Source organism: Micrasema longulum, unplaced genomic scaffold, assembly GCF_059751315.1.
Source record: "Micrasema longulum isolate JH-2025_06_02 unplaced genomic scaffold, ASM5975131v1 h1tg000912l, whole genome shotgun sequence".
Lineage (NCBI taxonomy): Eukaryota > Metazoa > Arthropoda > Insecta > Trichoptera > Brachycentridae > Micrasema > Micrasema longulum.
The window spans coordinates 69,886-91,755 of record NW_028278103.1 but is presented as its reverse complement, the minus strand read 5'-3'; the positions used below and the strand labels follow the sequence as shown (position 1 = coordinate 91,755).

Here is a 21,870-nt window from a genome sequence, read left to right as displayed (position 1 = left end):
TGATTGACACAACAGAAGAGATAAGAGAAGGGTAATTTAATAAGAGTAATTGAATAAATGAACTTTGAACTTAAAATATAAAACAAATTTTATTTGACATAAAACGGATAATTTTATATCATGTTAAATAATATGTGTTATTTTAAAGATAATGTCGTTCAAATGTCCCCCACGGCGTTGTTTAATCTGAGGTCTAATTTCCTTTAATTCTTTCATTAGATGAGCAAAGTAAGGTAAAAAAATTTACTACCCTGGCAACACTAACGAAATTTCCATTTTGTTTCTTCGAAAATCTGACAGATGGAAAAATAATTTAATTTCTAAGTACTGCATTTGTTATATAGACATTCATTTACAAATCACTGATGAAATGTGATTGCATCCTGTTTCTTTAAGATCATAGCAGTATTTCTACACTTTAAAAGGACACAACACGGCATAGTTGAATTTAAATCAGGAGTTGTTTACTGAGCGACGTCTACAAAGAAACTAATGCGTCAAAACGCGAACCTATTCATTTATGAGTAGTTCAGTTGCCTTCTGTTTGATGTGCGTATGCGGTTTCTGGACTATTCTGAATTCTATGGGGTTATTAAATAAATTTTCAAGAAAAAAAATGAACAAATTAACAAAATAAAATAAATTTTAATAAAAATCAGTACGTTCGTATTTATCAAACTAGAGTAGCTAAATCTAGCTTTTTAATCATATACCCTGAAGGCTTAAATAAACATGATTGCTGTTCTCTATTTAAGGTTAATTTGATATAATTTAATTAGCCTTCGCGTTTGATCTAAGCAAGGTTCTGTTTTCATACGTAATATGTACTATATATTTGGTTATAATGTGATCATTTTAATATCATGTTCAAATTTGGCGACATCTTAACGATTCTCATTACTTCGGATCAGTTGAGTGTGTACTCAAAATTTAATTTATATTAGGTTTCCTCCCGGCACTATGATTGATGTTACATTGAACTTGGTATGCTAAAACGAAATGGCTTTTGGATAGACGCAAACAGACGGCGAACAAAATACCTTCCTCTGTGCTAAACAGACATACTTTTGCCTCTGATTCCAAGCAGCGCACATTGTTTCGTTTCATAAAATCTAAACACTAGTAATTGACTTTTGAATTCTTGAACGATAGCATCATGGAGGTTTTTTCAGATAATTAGCGTGACAAAGTCATCCTTAATTTATAAAAATAATATCAGCATTTACGTATCGCAGATTTAGAACGAAACTGACTCAATTAAAAAAATCAGCTTTTTGGGAAATTGCAAAAGAAAAATGTAAATTGTGACACCTTCGTGTACTTTGTTGATTAAATTTTAATTACAAAATTGTGTAATAAAAATTATACCGAAGGCTTTGAGCTATGAACTTATGAAAAAAAATCATAATAAAACAATTATAAATTGTTTTTTAGTTACAACTAACTCATTTTGGAACAGAATAATATTTACATACAGGTATAGTTATCATAACAATATAGTAACAATAATTCAAATGTACATGCAACTGAAATAAGATAGCAAGCAAGTTTATAATACAAAGAAATTAAAATAATTCATAATGAAATCTAATATTAAACATTTACATATAGTAAGAAGGAAATATCCGAGAAAAAAGAAGAAATTAAAACTAAATTTCACCTTCCACGTACCTTCTAAAATATTATTTTTTTAAATGAGTATGGTAATTTTTTGACGTTCTATAGGACTCCGGTAGCCTGTTGTACTCACTACAAGCAAGGTACAGCAGAGACCTTAGACCATACCTTGTTGTGCGTAATCCAGGTACGTAAATATTTTGACTCTGTCGCGTATTATACTGGTGGACATCACGATTGAAGGTATAGCCAATATTAGTGAGAGAGTCTTTATTTACACCTTGAAGCACCGTTTTTGCAATCTCATAATACGGTATGACCAAAAATGAGAAAATGTCAGTAAGTTTGTAAATGTCTTTGACATGCGTTTCTTTTGTTTTAATATAATTGTATTCAATAAATTTAAGCAAGACATTCATTTAATGAGTGATTATTAGATTGAAAAAAAAAACAAACAAAAGCACTTTGATAAATCAGATAACGACATAATTTGTAAGGTAAGATCAGGTCACCAAACACATATTATTATTTATTCACGAAATGACATTTATGTAAATAAGTAACTAAGATTATGGAATATAGTAAGTCGGAACGAAACAATCTCAAAGCTTGATTTGTCGTTTAAATATTTTAAGAAATAAAGTAAACATGCCATTTGTATCGGGATAAAATTGACTCAACCGGCTTTCGATTACTATATGTTTGTCTGCGTTGCGTCCTTCACACAGCTATGTGAACATAACATTTATTGCGTCGTTTCCGTACTGACACGGAATCTTAATTTTCTTAGTAATAAAGAGACCGATGTAACGGTTTTGTCTTATTCCCACCCGAATGTTGCGTTTTTTTAAATGCAGAAAGATAGATAATGTTTATTGATGTCGTTTTATGATCTTTTAAGTTTTTTTTTTTAGTTAAGTTGTTTTTGTCCTAAAGGTGCGATATGAAAGTATTCATTTATTTTTTATTACAATTTGGTTTCATTCTCTCATTGTCGCGCTACGGTCAAGGTTTTATTTTATTATTTAAAATTAGGTTTCTTGTGAAGAATTTTTTTTTTACAATTTATTTTAATCGCACAATCGATTCTTTATAAAATAATAATTGGTAACTTTATTGTTATCAAGTTTGTTTTTAAAAACTTAGGGTTATTCCTTTAAAAATATATTTTTTTAAAGGAATAACCCGCTTAGCCTAAGAGGATTGTCAGCGGGTAGAAAAGGAGGAATATGGAAGCTGGTAATTAAAAATATACCACAACACCCAGACTTATTGAAAAAAATCTCTCTTGGATTTTTTTCTTGTGACTGGCGTGAATCAACCCCGTGACGCCAGTTTCACAGTTAGCCCTCTAACCAACTGCACATGATGCCTGTCACACTTACAATAACTAATGCCTAACTTAACTCAGTCAAAGTTTTTCGTTGCAACTAGTTGCATCACATTTTTATTGTTCAGACACTAATACCCGTATGCAGAGACAAAATTTAAGGTGAGGAAAGTACATTCTAATCTCAAATGCGGAAAATAACCCGAAGGTGAAGACAATAGAATGTACTTTCCTCACCTTAAGTTTTGTCTCTGCATACGGGTATAAGTACACGATTTCCAGACTAGAGATTTTTTTAACGTGGAATAGTTTATCGAATCAAGATCGGTTTATAGCAGTATATAAATTTTCTAGTTGAAATTTATAGTGTTGTAAATAAATTTTATCTAGAATATGTAAAACGTTACACTTTAAACACATCCTTATGCGTAGATTTTAATTTCTTGAAAATTTAATATAGTGACGTATCACATAATTTTAATTATACTATTTGAAGCAATTTTTTGTCATGGCGGGACAAAATATATTGCACGAGTCAGTTTCGAGACCTTTGAAAATTTTTGGCGTCTAGCTTGTGTGAAATTAAACACTGTGCGGCGTCTCTTAATCTTAAAAATATATTTGGCTTGATTATTTGGGGGGGTAGTTGAAGCGCTGGAGGTTACGGGCCGTTAGCAAAATGAGTCTTGTAGAATCCTGAAAGGCTTGACAGGCAAGATTAACAATATACAAGTCGCGACCTTAGAAATACAAGGTGCTTTTTTCAATTCCCATTATAATTTAATCTTAGCTGTACGAGCTTGTTCCCTTGAGCGCGATTTTCGGTGATGTAATTTGTTTACATAGTACCTTTTCGTTCTCGGGTCGCGGAGTACCGGATCTATTGTTACACAAGTAAATGGTATTTACATAATGTTTTTGAAGAAAAACATCCTTTCAGTTTGCCGAATGCCGGGCGATATTTCGCCCATTGTGGGCAAAATGATGTTTAGATTTTTAACTTGATTTTCTTGATGGCCAAGCATATTTCATCATGATCAATAAGGGAATTGTTAACTTTTCAAGCGAGTCTAATTATATTTTTCAAACATCATTTTGCATTGGTTCATAAATTGCTTGTTTCATATGATGGATTACACCATCAATACCGACTTCGGCCTTTTTGACGTTAAATACAAAATATCATGTTGCGATTGCAAAAAAGGAAACAAAAAAGGCAACTACAAAAATAAAGTTAGGATAATCAAAAAATTTAAAAACTCTTTTTTATCATAGCTTAATGTATTTTTATGAGGTGTTCATTTTAAATTTAATAAAAAAAATTAACCATTTTTTACACTTTTATGTACAAAAAAAAAACACAAGCATCATCATCATCTTCAAACTCTAATATATCTTTAATGATAGTGAAATGATATCATAGAAAAATTTAAAATACCACAAAAAACTGATATAGTCGGCGCAATGACGCTAAGTAAATTTCTTGATAACTTCCTTGGGTGTGGAATCCAGTCGTTGTCTACAAACCTTAAAACATACCCAAAATATTTTTATTATAATAATTAACTCAAATATTTAAAGCAATAATATTTTGAGTTTGTCTAAATTTTTGTTAATAAAGACTGAATTTCATCCCCTGGGGAAATATAAAGATTAATATATTATAACAGAGATCGAAAACATTTTAGATAAGGTAATACGAAGTCTAGCTATTTACAGAATTTATAACCTGTCATTGGCTGGTTTAAGTGTCTACTTTAAACTCTGTGTAACATTTACAATTTACTTGTTTCCATTTTTGATAAATCTGTTTGTTTTTTGTGAAGTTGAAAAGCTGAAATCTTTATTGATGTGCATAAGATACATGGAACTGAATTGTTTTACCTACTAGGCAGCGCCATAAAACACTTTATTTTATTTTATTTTAAAATTGAATTAATAAATTAATCTAATCGTTTCTTCATTTTTGTAAAACTTTTAAGTTGTGCGAAGTAAGAAAATATATTCTCATTTATCATTAAAACATTAGATTATGAATTCTAGTGAAACCTTTAGATGGACTCAAGCAATCAATCACATTTTCTTTATAAAAAACCTCTCAAATATTTGCGACATGGATTTTCTTTCGTTATCAGTCTTTTTCGTTTATATCAACGAAATGTTTCCTATGTTAATTATTATGAATGAGGATTGAACGTTGAAATAATTTTTCCTTTTTTTATTTTAAAACATGTATTAAAACATATTTTTACATTTTTCATTTTAATTTTATTTACATTTAGTATTATTCTGGAATCTCTACGTACCTAATTTGTTTTTTCAAAAAACAATTGAACTGTAGGTCAATGTTTTATTTTTCTTTTTAAATTGAATACCAACATCAGACAGGTTTACAAAATGGAGAGAAGAGGGTAAATTACAAAATTTTAAAAATACGAGTTTTTACAATGTTTTAAGTTTGTCCAAACTTTAGTGCACAAGTACTGGATTAAACTCACTAGAGAGCTGTCAATATTAACATATTGCAGCAGAGTTGAATAATATTTTAGAAAACTAAATAAAGAAGAGGCATCTACAGGGCTTGTTTACCACAAACCATTCAAAACACACTCCGTCATATTTACCATTCTACAAACTACTTATATTTTAACATCTGCATTTCTTCAGTTCTTCCATCTGTTGATGTTTGTGAAGTAAAAGAACTAAAACCTATACCGATGCGGGCGATATTTATCTGATTGAATAATTTTATCCACATACAAGGCTACGCTCGAAAATATTTTTCAATTTTTATACTTCTTCTGGTGGATTTATCAACAATGTTTTGAGTTTCTCCAAATTTTTGTAGAAAAGGACTGGATTAAATCCCCTGAGGAGCTGTTAATATTAACATACTACAACAAAGATAAAGAACATTTAAGAGAAGGAAATATATTTCTGATCCATAGAAACATTGACAGGTGAAAGAATAACTGTAAGAATATGGATTTTCAAATAAAGGCAGAATTGTAAATATTACTCAGTGTTAAAAGTGGTAAATTTCTTACTGTTTCGTAACACTTCATTTACTTTGTTTGCTTTCCATAATTTATTTTATTAATTATATATTTGCATTTTTTGTTTATATACTTACTGTTTGTTTCTAGCTTACCTTATTTTTTTTTTATTTTAATTTTTAACCATGTCTTTTCTTATTTGTATATTTTCTAACTTTTTAAACTAATTTCACATCTTTTTTCTGTAAATTTTAAGTTTTTTTTTTGAGTATGTTAGAGCTTATTTCTATTTTTTTGTGAATGCTCTTTATTGTTAGTGAAAAAAGAAGCAAACGGGCTTATCTCTATTGAAATTCTTTGAGGAAAAACGTTTTTGACGAGATATTGCAAGCATGAAAGACTGGTAACGATATCAATTTTTTTTGGCACATATTACTTGTTCTATTTTTTAACTATTTATTATAGTTTTTATTTTAATTTTTTTTTTTTTTTTTTTTTAATTTGCGTTTGGCGTTAAACCGGCCGATATTTTTCTATAGTACTACTGAAATAATATGTTTATTATTTCGGAATTCACTTTGTGGGATAACATGACTAAAAATCATAATTATTTTTCTATTTGCTCCCAGACTAGTGTAGTACAGTATTTGCACCCAATACCTTCATTGCTCTGTCAATTAATAATGATTTACTTATTTGACGAGCCTCATTTGTCTACGTTTTGGGTGTTTTGAATTATAAATGCCTCCTAATTTCGATGAGAACAGGCCTACATTTTAAGATCACAAACACCACTTTTCCCCAGTTCTGCAAAAAGTGAAAACAGTTGGTTGAAAATTCAGTTTCTTCCATGAACAACACAAATAAAACGTCTTTATTTTATTGTTTTTCAAATAAACACTAGGGTTTTAATCAAAAAAAAATCCTACAATATCACTTTTTCCTTTTCAGTAAGCAGATTTTTTTAAATCGTTAAAAAAAGATAAGGTCGGTGGACAGGATTTTCACCGCTGAAGAATATGATAACCTGATAACGGAGTCAAACATTAAAAAATTGTATAAGGTCAATGGCGTGCAGGACTCGAATATCAGAAATTTAAAAAAATAGAGATAGTATTTTTAAAAAAAAACTATTTTCTTTGATTCACTGGGAAGAAAAGTAACTAGGCAGATGAAAATCATTAAACGTCTCACAATATGCATTTTTAATATAGGAAAACATCTCCTTGATATGTTACCACTCGATTAATACTTATTGGTGGCCCATTGTCCTGTACTATTAAATACATAAAACACATTTTTTTACATAAAACATCTTACTTTGTGCTGGTTTCTATTTTAGTTTGTATCCCTGTTATTATATTGTAAAAACTATTGATTAATTTTATTATGGCACTTTCCTATTTTAGTATTTTTTATTTTTATAAATAATGTTGAATAAAGTAAATACATTATTTTTAATTTGAAATCTTCTGGAAATTCATCATAAAGTAATTATTTAAAAAAATGACAAAGCATTATTTACATAATTATTTAAAAAACAGCACTTGTCCATAGACTTTCTATTTTCTATTACAAATTTCTGGAAAAACTTACAAAAAAATATTTTTCAAATAAAATAAGTTATATTTTTCTACAACATTTGTATTCAGATTACTTTTTTAAAACAAAGAAAAAAGAAAAACCACACAAACAGGTTGGTTTTTAAAGATTACATGTTTTAGATTTCTACTCGTAGTTGTCATTTTAAACGAACCTAAACATGTTGTTATTTTTAAAAATACGAATTAATAATGGAACATTTTTGACTTCATTCAATTAATGATAAAAATGTACAATAATAATTGAGCTTTTCTGATGCGGATCAAGAAGCATCGGTGTATTTAAAGTAAAATAAAATATTAAAACCATTAGCCAAAGCCGTAAGCCCAGTGGCGGAACAAAAGTTTAACGAGTAAAATACCTAATTCGAAATAAACAAAGTGTTAAACAGAATTAATTACGCCAGATTTAAGGTGCACGCTCGCTGGAGGCACCACTTAGACGCGAGAAAAGTGAGGGGTTAATTGATTGCCACATGAAAGTTTAACACTTTGAAATATTGCCGCCCTCTCTGTTCTACACCCCTGGAATTTATACTCGCCTCAGAGATATAAATTTTACTGCCTTAAGGGCTGTGTTAGAGACTCGTTGTGTATGGAGTGCGCGCTTTAAGCGTTGCTTTATCGCGAACGGCTGTCAGAAGAAACAAGGTAACAAGAATATACTTATTTATCTAAAAATAATAAAAATTTGTTGTTTCTCTGTTTGAAAATAAACCAATAATGAGCCGTTACGTTGATTGGGTTATTAAAGTACAAGGTTCAAACCACGATCAACTATTACCGCAAGTACGCGAACTGTCAAATACACGCGAAATAACGTATGCTAAATAAGTTTGAAATAAGTGAGGAATACTGATCAAATCGTGAAATGAACATCATAATTCGACGTGCTTAAGTTTCTTGACTCTGAAGTGCAATTAGTTTTTTTGTTTTATCCTGTGAATAAATAAAAACATGTGAAATTTAAAACCTTTCAACCAGCGAACTGCGAACTGTCAAATACACGTGAAATAACGTGCGCTAAATATGTGAAGAATAATGATCAAATCGTGAAGTGAACTTCATAATTCGAAGTGTTTAAGTTTCTTGACTCTGAAAAACAATTCGGTTTTTTGTTTTATCCTGTAAATAAATAAAAAATTGAGAAATTAAAAACCCAGAGTGATCATATTGGACGAACAAACAGGCTGAACGTGTTGTGAACTCGCGCTAGTTAGTATTGTGTGTGCTACGCAATTAAACGAACAGTGTGGGCGAACAGTACAATGAAGCCACGCACCAGACAATTAAAGGCAGGAGACGGCTCACCGACACGTCCAGTAGGTGAGGAAAACAAAAATATTGAACTTCTTATAAAATCCATGCAACAAAGATTAGATGTTGTCGGAGAGTTAAAAAAGGAAATTAACGAACTTAAGGACACTCGCGAGTTTATTGCAACTCAATATGACGCAGTGTTTCGAGAGTTTCGGGAAAATAAAAAATGCATAAATTCCCTCATAAAAGAGGTAGAAATACTAAAAGAAGATAGCTCTAAAAAAGATGCGATTATCGTTAAAATGCAGGATCAAATCAATGAACTAATTGACCCATCAATGAAGACTTCAGTCGAAATATGTGGGGTTTCATCGCCTGAAAATGATCCTGAAGAGATTGTTAACAGAATTTGCGCAATAAAAGGAGTTAAAAAGGAGAGCATTATAAAGGTATCGATCAAGCAACCATATGATCCAAAAAGGCACAAAAGCATATTAGTTCAAATGAGAGATAGCAAAGCATGGGAAAAAATTTTACAAAAAACAAAACAACAAAATTTAACAAACGATATGATCGGCTGCAAGGGCGAACAATCTGTCTACATTAATGAATTAATCCCCGCCACAAAAAAAAAGCTGCTTTGGCAAGCAAAGCAAGCCGCGAAAAAATTTAATTATGATTTTGTATGGATCAAAAATGGCAAGATAATGGTAAAACGGAACGCAGCGCAAACAAGGCCGTTTATCATAAATATGGAAATGGATATTGCGAAAATATTTCACTGTAACGTTACGGCGAGCGCGAGTCAAGAGCAAGCAAATGCACTAGACACGGGCGTAGGCGCTAACAAATAATTATCTATCGATAGCACTTATGCAGATACATATTACTGTAGTTAAAATATCATCACTACCGGCGCGGAATTCAACGATGACAATATCGTCTTCACCGCCCACCAGCAGATCGAGCAGTGGATGGCGTCGCTTCCGAAAACAAATAATCTAATTAATTTCTTACATTTAAATATACGAAGCTTGAGAAAAAACTTTGACCAACTATGTGTACTTTTAAAAAATACAAGTGACAACATCGACGTTATAATTTTAAGTGAAGTTAATATTAAATCAGATGCATCTCATCATTTTAACTTAAATGGATATGAAAAATATTTTAAACTGAGAAGTGACCGCCGTGGTGGTGGAATCATGGTATTTATAAAAAATACTTTTAAATGTACAGAAGTAGACCTAAATGCTAAAAACTACGAATGCTTATACCTACGAGTCACGCGTGATGGGTCCAAATTTAATATCATGTGCATATATCGCCCACCATCTATGCACAAACTCTTGTTTGTAAATGAAATTGAAGTATTTTTAAACAACTGCCCTAACAAAGAAAAATTAATTTTAATTGGAGATATGAACATAGACACTAAAGACAACAATAATATTTTATCACTTAGATATAAAGACATCTTGAGTAGTTATGGAATGGATGAATGCATACGCGACTACACTAGAGAAGAGATGAGCGGAGACAATACCTCGCAAACTTGTATCGATCACATTTTCACTCGCACCTACTTATACCCGATCCATTCCGCGGTCATTCAATACAAAATCTCCGACCATTACATCACAGTGCTCAGCGCGCCTCTAATACCTATGCCGAAACCTAGAACAACAAATAAAGTCAAGTCATTGGACAATAAAAAAATAGAACACATGCTGACGAATATAAAATGGGATCAAATTTCCGCTAAATATGACTGTCCATCGCTACTGCTCGATCAAATTGTCAATACTTTTCAAACAATATACGAACGATGTACATATGAAAAACAGGAACTGTCGAGTAAACAAAGTAACGAAGCTTGGATAACCCGAGACTTAAAGCATATGATGCGTGAGAGGGATATTGCGTTTAGAAAATGGAGAAGCAGTCCAACAAATAGTACATATAGAAAACACTACGTGAAGTTACGTAATAACACGACTCTGAAAATAAAAAAAACTAAAATAAAACATTTTCAAACCGAATTCGAAAAAAACCGAGGAAATATGATGAAAACCTGGAAAACCGTAAATCGCTTATTAGGAAAAAATGTAAACTCCCTTGATGACGTTGTCATGAAACACATGGGCTCAAATACAGAAATAAATGATATAGTAAATAATTTCGCCTCGAGTTTTGTAAATGAAGTAGAAAAAATAAAACATAACTGCAAAATTAAAACTCTATTGGATAACGTACATGTAAAAAAACAAATGCAATCATTGCGTATCCCATATGCGAGGCCCATTCAAATACAAAAAATTATAACCGAACTAAACTCACTAAAATCGCCAGGTATAGACTCAATAAGAATTCGGGATTTAAAATATGTAAAGGAAAATATCAGTCACTTGCTTTGTAAAATAATAAATCTGTGTCTAGAAAAGGGGATTTATCCTGATTGTCTAAAAATATCTATAATAAGGCCTATTTACAAAGGAAACTCTCACTTGGAATACTGTAACTATAGACCTATCTCTATATTGACTTGTATAAATAAAATATTTGAAACATTCTTGGTTCAGAACATAACAAAATATCTTGATAAGAATTCAATAATAAATTGTAAACAGTATGGGTTTCAAAAAAGAAAAAACACAACACAGTTATTGTCTGACTTTGCAAACAATATAAACCAAGCCTTAAATAACAAAAAACACGTGATTGTTATTTTCGTCGATTATGCTAAAGCCTTCGACACCTTAGATCACTCTCGCCTTGTAGAATGTTTGGACGATGCTGGGATCAGAGGAAAGTATAAAGAACTACTCGCTAACTATCTCAAAAATCGAAATATAATTGTGAAAATACAAGACATATTCAGCAAAAAAGTACAAGTAAAAACGGGAGTAGCCCAGGGGTCAGTAATTGGTCCCCTAGAATACCTGATATACTGTAACTCTATGGCAAATGTCATACAACACTCACTGTGCTATCAGTTTGCAGATGATACGGCAATTGTTGCTATTGGAGACTCACAAATAGACGCGCAGCAAAAACTGCAATCGGATTTTAATCAAGTTTTAAGATGGTCACATGATTATAGCCTAACAATAAATATAAAAAAAACGAAAGCGTTACACATTACGTCCCCATATAATAGACCAAAAGAAGATTTGTTAATATATGCACACACTCACGAATGCTTGCATATCAATCTGCAAGACTGCAAATGCACAAAAATAGATCACGTATCAAATTATAAGTATTTAGGTATTATTATAGATTCCACTTTTAATTGGGAAGAACAGATAAAAACAGTTTGCAATAAGCTAAGAGTTTGCTTACTTAACATGTACCATTTAAAACCATACATACCATACCCAGTGCTGAGACTAGTTTACTTGGGGCTAGTTGACCCAATTATTCAATATGGATTAAGAATATGGGGATTAAGTTTTAAATCTTATACGGATAGAGTCTTGAGCTTACAGGTACAAATTTTAAAAATTATCGTACCTGTAAAAATAAAGAATGAGGCAAAAGACAACAATAAAATATTATTTGATTTTGTTAACGTTTTGCCAATTAACAAACAGTGTCAATATAAGATAATGACAGATCACTTCCTCGATTGCAATTTCAAATCCAAAATAAACCACCAGATCATGACCCGACAAGTATCGGCACAGCAGCTGATGGTACCACGACAAAAAAACTACTATGGTGACAGAACAATGGGTAGTGTAGTACCAAAACTGTACAATTTAATACCAGCCAAAAATCGTGAAGAAAAAAACCTAATTTCATTAAAAAAAATAGTCAAAAAATTATTAAACAGCAAGTGAAACTTAAGTGTATAAATATATCTTATTCTTTAATTATTATTAAACTATGTACTTACTTATAAATTTAAAAAAAAATAATGTAATGTAACCCGCAGACAAGCTTCGGCTTTGCGGGAACAAAAATACAATTTTGTATGTTATTTACTTGTTAAAATGAATAAAACTTAATAAAAAAAAAAAAAAAAAAAACTATAATGTGATTCCCATTTGCTAGCATTGAATTGTTCGCAACCAGTTAAAAATTTTATCAAATTTTAATTCAACATTAGATAAAATTACGAAAAAGGAAATATATCGAATGCCGAATATTGATGATACTATCAACGTTCTTCTCACTAGCATTTGTTTTAGCATTTTACAATTCAATTTAAAATTATATATAATTATCGCCAACCACTTAACAACAAGGCTAACTCATCTTCACTCGACTTTATTATTCAGGATTTTTACTTGAGAGTAGCCATTCAGTCGAAAACACTCGTCTAACAATCTGGTTCTATTTCACACACAAAACCGTATTTTTAGTAATCTCGGACACAGAGAAATAATAAAATACTTCTTTTAATAAAATAAAAATAAAGAAGGCAATTTGCAGATCCTAAAAATAAAAATCAAAATATGTAACAAAAATAAATTTAAAAACACAAATAATCAAGGGGAACCACGGTCTAACTTTTCTTAATACAAACGTATTCTCATATTTTCTCCCTGAATTATGGTACAAGAGCAGTTTTTTTTTACACATAATTTTTTCGATCAAGAGTTTTTTTTGGAAGCTAAGACCATTTAAAAACCAAATAAAGTACCCAGTTTTCTCCAGTGTCTTCAGACGTACGGTATGAAAATATTTTAATGGAATTGGAAAGGTTCCGATACAGAAAATTTCTTGTTGAAACTCTCGTCCAAAAAAAAGAGCCAAGTCGGTTCAGTTTTCGGGTGCGGAAAACAGGACACGAAACCTCGATTTTGTCTTATTAAGCTAGGCGTTATTAGCCCGACGTCCCTTTGTCTTTTTTGTATAATATATGGGAGGCATATGCGAAGGAACGAAAGGAAACCCGTGTATTTTTTAAAGAATGCATATTTCGCCGTTATTTTTAATTCATTTTCTGTTCTAAATGTTAATAAACTATTGTATGCATTCATTTACCGACTTTTCTACGTCTACCGGTTTTAAGAAGTACCCGTCTCTTCGTCAGGATACCAATTAAACCAACTTGCAAAACCCAAAATATAAACACACGATATAAAATATTTTCATAACCTAAACAGTGCGTGCAAGGGTTGCTTATTAAAATGAATGTCGTGTTCGTTATATATTTTTGTGCAACACCTATGGTGAAGGTGTATAGTGGGTTTTACATGTTGGTTTAATTGGTGTCCTGACAAAGAGATGGATACGTCTTGAAACCGGTAGGCTTAGAAAGTTGGTAAGGGGTTATATACAAATATTTAGTAACATTTTTTTTAATGTTTGAATAAAAGTTAATGCCTCAAATATTAATTACACATTTTCTGTTCGTTTATAGTAAAAATGCATTATGCTACTTAGTAGACATTATAATAATAAATATGTACATCTCCTTTCCCCTCCTTATCCTCTCTTCAAGCATCCTTGTCCTGATCCCGCCCAATTTTCAGTAACTTAATGTTCTTAAAATAAATATAAAAAATTATTTGATTATTGAGTACATGAAAATAACATTTTTATATGTATAAATTGTAAGTATTTATTTGATATGTAATATATTTTCTTTACTAACTTTGTATACTATGTGGAAATCTGTTATTAGTTCTGAGTTTATACACTATATCTGTTTGTTTACTATAAATATGTACTGTTGATTTCCCAAATAAAATAAAATAAAATACACTGTATATACTTACTTATTTCTTATGAGTTAATAATACGTTTGAAATGTTTATAATTTATAAGATTACGAGTTGAACCCGGCAATGCTTTGCTATTGCTAGATTTAAGCACATTCTCGTATATAAATCAAAGAAATACAATCGAAAGTTTAATATCAATTATTGTATTTAGCGTACATGTTTTACCGAGGTACTTGTTAATGATTGAATTCTAGAACTTATAATAATTCATTTTCAAATATTGAATTTCAGTAAGTACCTACGTATTTTTTTATGTTATAATTCCAAAACATAAAATAATGATTTTTCAAATTATTTTTGCAAATGTCGAACTCTGATCTTCCAACCAACAGGGGTGCACCGCACGTGGGAATGCGATTTCCAAAAAATGTCTTAAATGTCAGTTAATATTATTTTATTGCTACTGAAAATCCATTAAAAGGGAGTAAATTGGTAAATATTTAAAAAAAAGGAATTTAAGAAAAGAATCTGATTGGGATCCATAAAAACCAATATTTTTTGCAAACATTAAAAAACTTTTTTTTATGCAAATAAAAATAACATTTTTCTAACTTTTTTGTATTTGCATTCTCGGTGAGCGACGAAAAAAATATTTACGCTCCTAGATTTTTTTCTACTTAATAAATTGAACATTTTAAGCACTATAGGTATGTTTGTGACAAAAATCTACATTTCGCTGAAAACCGCACGTAAATTAGTTGAGTAGTTATTAGTCGTTATATATCAAGGACATACATACAAACATTGCTTTTTATATATATGCATAGATTTGTTTCTTTCTACCAATATAAATTTGTTCCTATACGAATTCGTCAACGTAAATGCGAAGAAAACTTGTGCTTGTATTTTTAATTTTGTACTCTTCTACTCCTTCCTGCTCAATGATATAGCTTTGGTTGTTGATTTAGTAAATTTACAACTCCGTTAATTCCACTGTATGTTTTTTCTAGAACAACGCAAGTCTGCTCGGGGAGTTTTGTAAAGAAGAAGTCCCTCGCCTGTGCGACCACACTCTACTTAGCAACAGTACCCGCTCAACAAGACCATGTTCTCTCCAAGAAAGTTACGTCACCACGGGAGCCGAGATGACTATAGAACAAGTAAGTTCATTTACTTCCACATTTCTGAAAATCCCATCCCATTTTATTTATTAACTAGAAAAAGAAAAAAATATCCCGTCTGACCAAAAAAGCGGTGTTTTGCAACAGATTCAAAACTACGTCTGATTTTATTTGATTAGATTGAGGATGTTAGAATTTTTCACATAAATGCATCAAGAATATTAATATGTATATATCAATATATTTTTATGTTTTTATTATTTTGTATTTTTGTATAATTTAATTTAGTACGTACTGTTATTTGGCATATGATTTATTGCTCCTATTCCTTATATTTCTTACTACAATTGAGTGAATTTAAAAATAAATACCGGTAATGAAATGGATTTAAAAAAATTAATTGTACTTTCAAAATCAATATGAATATTGTGGAGAAACGTTTTCACGCATAACTTTAAAAATATATATTTTTTTTAAATATGTCCCTACAAAAACGCCACATGTTTGGCCTTGATAATTGTAACGTCAATATGAGGGTACTACTTGCAAACCCGGCAAAATCCAAAATCTAAAAAAAGTGAGATATTAATTGAAACTTATTCAGAATACAATTTTTTACAATAATTATAACATTGTCAAAATACGGCTCTATTTTGTAAGAACTTGACTTTTAAATTATCGGGTTTGTTGCAAACATGGCAACTCCTACTTGAGTATTGTTAAGTTGGAATGAAAAAAAAAAAAAATATTATTTCACTACTGTTACTTGACGTAATCATGTTTATTCCATCACTGCTTACGCATAAAATATTTACTGATTATAATAAAAAATACAAGTTTTAAAAAAAGGTTGAAGTTAAATATTGTCATCAATCAGTTTTTTGTGATTTGCTCAAAATAAAGAAAGATGGATTTTGCCGGGTTTGCAAATAGTACCCTCATTTTGTGTCGATGTTATATTTAAATTTAAACGGTCACAATTAAATTTAAAAATTTACACGAATCGTGACGTATTAGGGGCTTGGCCAATGCAACGGACAATTTTGTGGGAATTTTAAATTTTAAATTAGACAATATTTTTTATGCTACTAATACGTAGTAAAAAATATTTTTTTTTATCCGACAGTATTTCATCTATGAATTCTTTCAAATTAACAGCAGTCTACCGTTGTTAATTTGAAACTGTAAAAAAACCGTCGCATTTTTTTATTCTATAAATAAGCTTTTAAAAAACCAATAAATTGATATTTCATTATTAACAAATCCAGTAAAATATTCTTGGCCAGATTCAGTAAGTATAAAAAAGACTGTTTGAATTATTCGACGGAATATGTTGGTTCTATGAATAAACATTGAATAAAATATGTTGTTTCACATGTTAATGTCTTATGAACATTTCAGTTAACCGTTTTATGTCATTCTCTTCTAAAATAGAACTGAAGCTGTGTTACTTGAAAATTCACCACAAAAGCAAATGTTTGATAAGGGTACACAGTTGCTCGTCTGTCCAAATGTTCAAGCTAATGGAAACCGGAAAATATTCTCAAGAAATACCTTAATTATACCTTTTAAATGAACTCTGCACCATTTAACAGTTTTTTACAAGGTGTGTTGAAGGTTGATGAGAACATTTGAAGGATAACAGGCAAATGAGTTATAAATAAACAACCCAACGTATGACGTTCTGGAAATTGAATTTCAACATTCAAAAAATTTAATCTTCCCAATGAATTTTATAGCAAGCAATAATTTGTTGTCCTTAGAATTTAATTTCATATGAGTTTGTTAAATGTTAATTGGGATCATAAACCGTATTTACCAATATGATATGTTTTTTTTATAAAAAAATTGTGTAATTAAATAAATTATTTACTTAATAGACACAAATTTACTTATCAAGGACAAATGCAGAAACCCCTAAGAAATTTTACAATGGCTTAAGTGACCCTTAGAAAAAATATATTGCTGACAAGAAGTTAAAATCACCATTAAAATACATGATTACTTCACTAGCCAGACGAGACATAACATAACTTGACCTTTTAAAATTAAATGCACGTAAATTAATAATAAATAAAAAAAATCACTATCGAATTTACAACATTGCAACTTTTTTAATTTCTGAAACAAATAAAAAATTATAAATAATGTTTAAAATAAATATTTTGAAGGGGATTTTTTTTAATTCCACCATTCCATTTTTTTTAATAGCACAGAACACCCAGACTTGAGAAAATTCAGATCATTTTTTTCTGTTCTCACCAGGAATCGAACTCGGAACCTTTCGTGTGTGAGTCAAGCGTCTTGACCACTGCACCTTGGGGGCCACCATGCATGAACCATAAAATAAATTATGATTATTTGGAATATTTTTGTAATAAAAATGGTGTGGTTATCCAGATATATGTATATACTTATGTTTTTGTTGCTCATTAATATGGTTTTTTTTCGTCCTCAGGTTTTACGACAAGGATCAGCTCTTTACCCTATTCTATTTGTCATCCGCTACGAGTTTGTCGACATCAGTCAACAAGGTCAAGCGATACGTGGATCGCAGAGTCTGTGTGACAGAGTATTCAAATCCACTCCCAGCGGACAAAGCTCCGGAAGATTTCAATCTCCAAAGAGCATATTCCTCTATGGAAGAGGAGGATCACAAAATATGAGCTGCATTCTTAGATTTGAAGCTGGAGTTGGAGAAAAAATAAAGTTATCATTCACTAAAACTGCATTCGGTAGCAAAGATTGCAATTCCTACAAAGACACACGAACAGGAAGATGGAAATGTGATCGGCCGTACATGAGGTATCATGGAAGTTACCCGACCTCTTTAGGTTTTGCTGAATTGAAAATCACTGAATTCCCTTGGCCAGGAATTGCTTTGCCACGTGATTGTATTTGTTCCAATATGACGGAAACTATATTCATTCAAACTCTTACAGCATCTGTTGTCGAAGTGAATTTGACTATCACGATGATGAACATCACGGAAGATTTCAATGACTTTGGCTTTGAAGGAGAGTATCAATTCTTACAAGTCGATTCAACTGATGATAGCGTATGCGATGCTTCTTTAGGCGAACGAAGAGTCAGGGGATCAAGTGGAAATATTGTATTTAAAAATCCTCAATACGATGACTCACAATTATCAGAGATATTAGATACAAACATAGTATCGGAAAGTGTACGGTCAGATGATTTGGGCGCTGATAGTTGTACTCATCAGCCGTGGCTAATTGAACCTGTTGATTCCAACATGGACTACATTTACATTAAAATTAATGGATTTGAAGTCAATCAACTTTCTGCCGCTGTATGCCCGACGGCAAATAGGATACTCGTGTACTACGCCCTGGAAACTTACTCTCCTAAGGAAATTTGCCCAGTGCCTAGTATCGGGTATGACAAGGCAAATTTCGAAGTGCAAACTGTGGAATTGTTTTCCAAAGGTTGGAAAATGAAGGGGGACCAATCAGACTCAGAGTTGATATTGGAGTCGAATTCTAGAAGTTTCGTCGTGGAATTCATACAGAGAGAAGCTGGCAAGTACACGGTCAAGTGGATGGAAGTATCCAAGAGGCAAGCTCCAGGCGGTTCCAGTTCTTCGTATGTATCTTCCATCTCGTCTATGCCAAACATCATTCAGGATTGTCCTTACAGGTAATTCAGGAAAACTTTCTAATTTAAAATTCTTTGACTACTAACCATAAAAAAATACACACGGGTCAAGAAATCTTTTTTTCATAATCTGTAGAAAATTTCACTCAACGTTGGATATTTTATTCTTCGTGGAATTATTTTACAAGTTTCAAAAACTTTGACCTAAAAATATTTTATTTTGTTAATTTATTTAAAACGCGGCATTAGTAAACTTGTTTACTATTTTTTTTTTTGTACACATATTGTACATTTTGTACATTATTTTAAGCAAAACCTCTACGTTTTGAAAATAAGATATTTGAATAATTATATTATTATTCCACTACATCGTCGATAGTAATTTAAAATTGTTTCGCAGAAATAAAAACTTTTTAAAACACAAATTAAAACTAAGTTTTGTTTTTTCAAACGGCGCAATTTGAACACTGAAGTCATTTCAAGTAACTTCACAACTTAAATTCTTTCAAACTTAACACAAGTAAAATGAATAAAAGAAAGTCCACCAGTAATAATAAAATAAGTTAATAATTTAAATCTTTCTCACTTTTTAACTTTAATTATTTGAAGACGACTGTATAATAAACAGTTTTTAAATGTTTCCAGCTATACATCATTCTGATAAACGCATTATAAAAGAAATCCTAGAATTAAAATTGATAATACTTAATGTTTCGTTTAGTCATTTAGCCAATTAATTTTATTGAGGATATTAGGTGATTTGCGATAATTTTTGATATTGAGAAACGCAAAATTTTTACATCACGCGTACGAATGGAGCAAAATATCATGATTTGGTTATTTTTGTCAAAATACTGAATTGATTAGTAGCATTTTTAAGGTACCGCAATGATTTTTGTTTTTATCTCAATGTTTTTTGGTGTGTATTTAACCTGATTATTTTTTTCAATTATTAAAACGTGAAATTCCAATTCCACGTTTTTAACTCACGGATCATAATTCCGTTAACAGAGTTATCCTAATTTTTTTATAAAGTAAAATAAAATTTTGTAGAAAAAATTGGAACATTTTTATGATTTTTTATTTAATATTAGTTTAAATACATAATACTCATAAACATATTTGAATACAAATATTCACATTTTTGTATTAAACATCGATTTTACTTTTTGAATAATTGAAAACAACTTCCTACTGTTAACTTCTCACTGTAATCAAGACCCAGGTACTGGTACCAGGTATTTTCGACTTAATGGACCGCAAATATAAACCCAAAATTTTAATATTTCAACCACAAAACATAAAATCATTTGAGTCTCCAAATAGGTCATTAAAAATTTACTTATTTTGATAATTAATTCATTTTGACTCATTAAGTTTTAGAAAATGTTTAAACATTCGTTGAGTGAGATTTTTATACCTGAAAGATATGTTTGCCTGCGGAACTACTAGTATGCGTTTCGAAAGAAAATTTTCTTGTATTTTTACGTGTATCAAATCATGCAATCTAACGATATGTCGTGTCGCCATTCTATGTATTACTTTCTCCAATAAAATCAGTATTTATTGAACCATTACGTTATAAAATAACGAAGCCTGGAAAATATTTTATCGGCGTTAAAATAAATATTTTTATTGGCACGCAGTTTCGGCAGAATTGACATGCGCGATAAAAATAAAATAGCTATAAGTTTTTGCGAGGAAAATTGGTATGAGAATTCTGTAAAATATTCAACAAATAAAAACGTATTAGGTTTTTTTTTCAGATTTGTAGCATAGTATTATTTTTTTTGTGCCATAAATAAACATAACAAAATACAAATATTTCTGTCACCACCGTTTCCCCTTCTCATTTTTTTAGAACAAATGCGTCAAACTTTTACCTACCTCGTAATTATCAAAAAGACTTGACTGACCCATTTAGGGGCTTAATCAAGATCTTAGGAAGGGAATGCGGTGGTCAACTTTTATCAACAATCAATAGTTTTTTTTTTTTAAGTCAAAAAGTTTTTAAGCAAATAGATACTGGATTTAAATCACTAGACGTTGTATCTAGTCACAACTGTCATCAAGCGATACAGCTAGCTGGGACATACAATGATGTCACTTTTAAGCCTAAACGTCGCTTGCTTACTTAAAGTATCAAGTTCTCAACGTCTTGAACGTTCATTGCTATTCGTCGTATAAAATATGAACTGAAGCTGGCAGCTGATAGGGAGGTCCCGATGTAGGTAATATATGCTCCATCTAGGGAGCAAATACGGTATTATATTTTATTTTCAAGAATTAAAAGTATGCATACCGTCAATTTCGTTTAAATTCTATAAACTCAAAATAAAATTGCTTATAAAATTGATGAATTTGAGGTTTGAAAATGCACGCGTTCAATTGGTAAATGCAATTTGTTCAATTTGTAAGTGCAATAGCAGAAACATTATTACCGGATATTAAATCGAATCTTGAGAGGAAGTGGGTCAGGAAAGAAAAGAAGAACGAGATATTAATTGGTTGGGGATATCGGATGGTCTCTAGGAAATAAAATTTGATTGGTTCTGGAAAACAGGAAGGAAATCACTTCCGGTTTGCTACTTACATAGAACTTGGAAATAAAATTAAAACCGTTTGATGCGATTTTTTCATCCAAGAAAA

General features: G+C 30.7%; 1 protein-coding gene across 1 annotated transcript in view; it reads left to right on the top strand.

Moving 5' to 3' along the window:
- LOC148278207 (uncharacterized) overlaps nt 1–21,870 on the top strand; it is a 355,411-nt gene that overhangs the window by 326,576 nt on the left and 6,965 nt on the right. The window contains exons 9-10 of the mRNA XM_088231756.1: nt 15,493–15,642; nt 18,062–19,263. Coding sequence (XP_088087882.1) covers nt 15,493–15,642; nt 18,062–19,263 — 1,352 coding nt within the window. The remainder of the gene's footprint in view (nt 1–15,492; nt 15,643–18,061; nt 19,264–21,870) is intronic.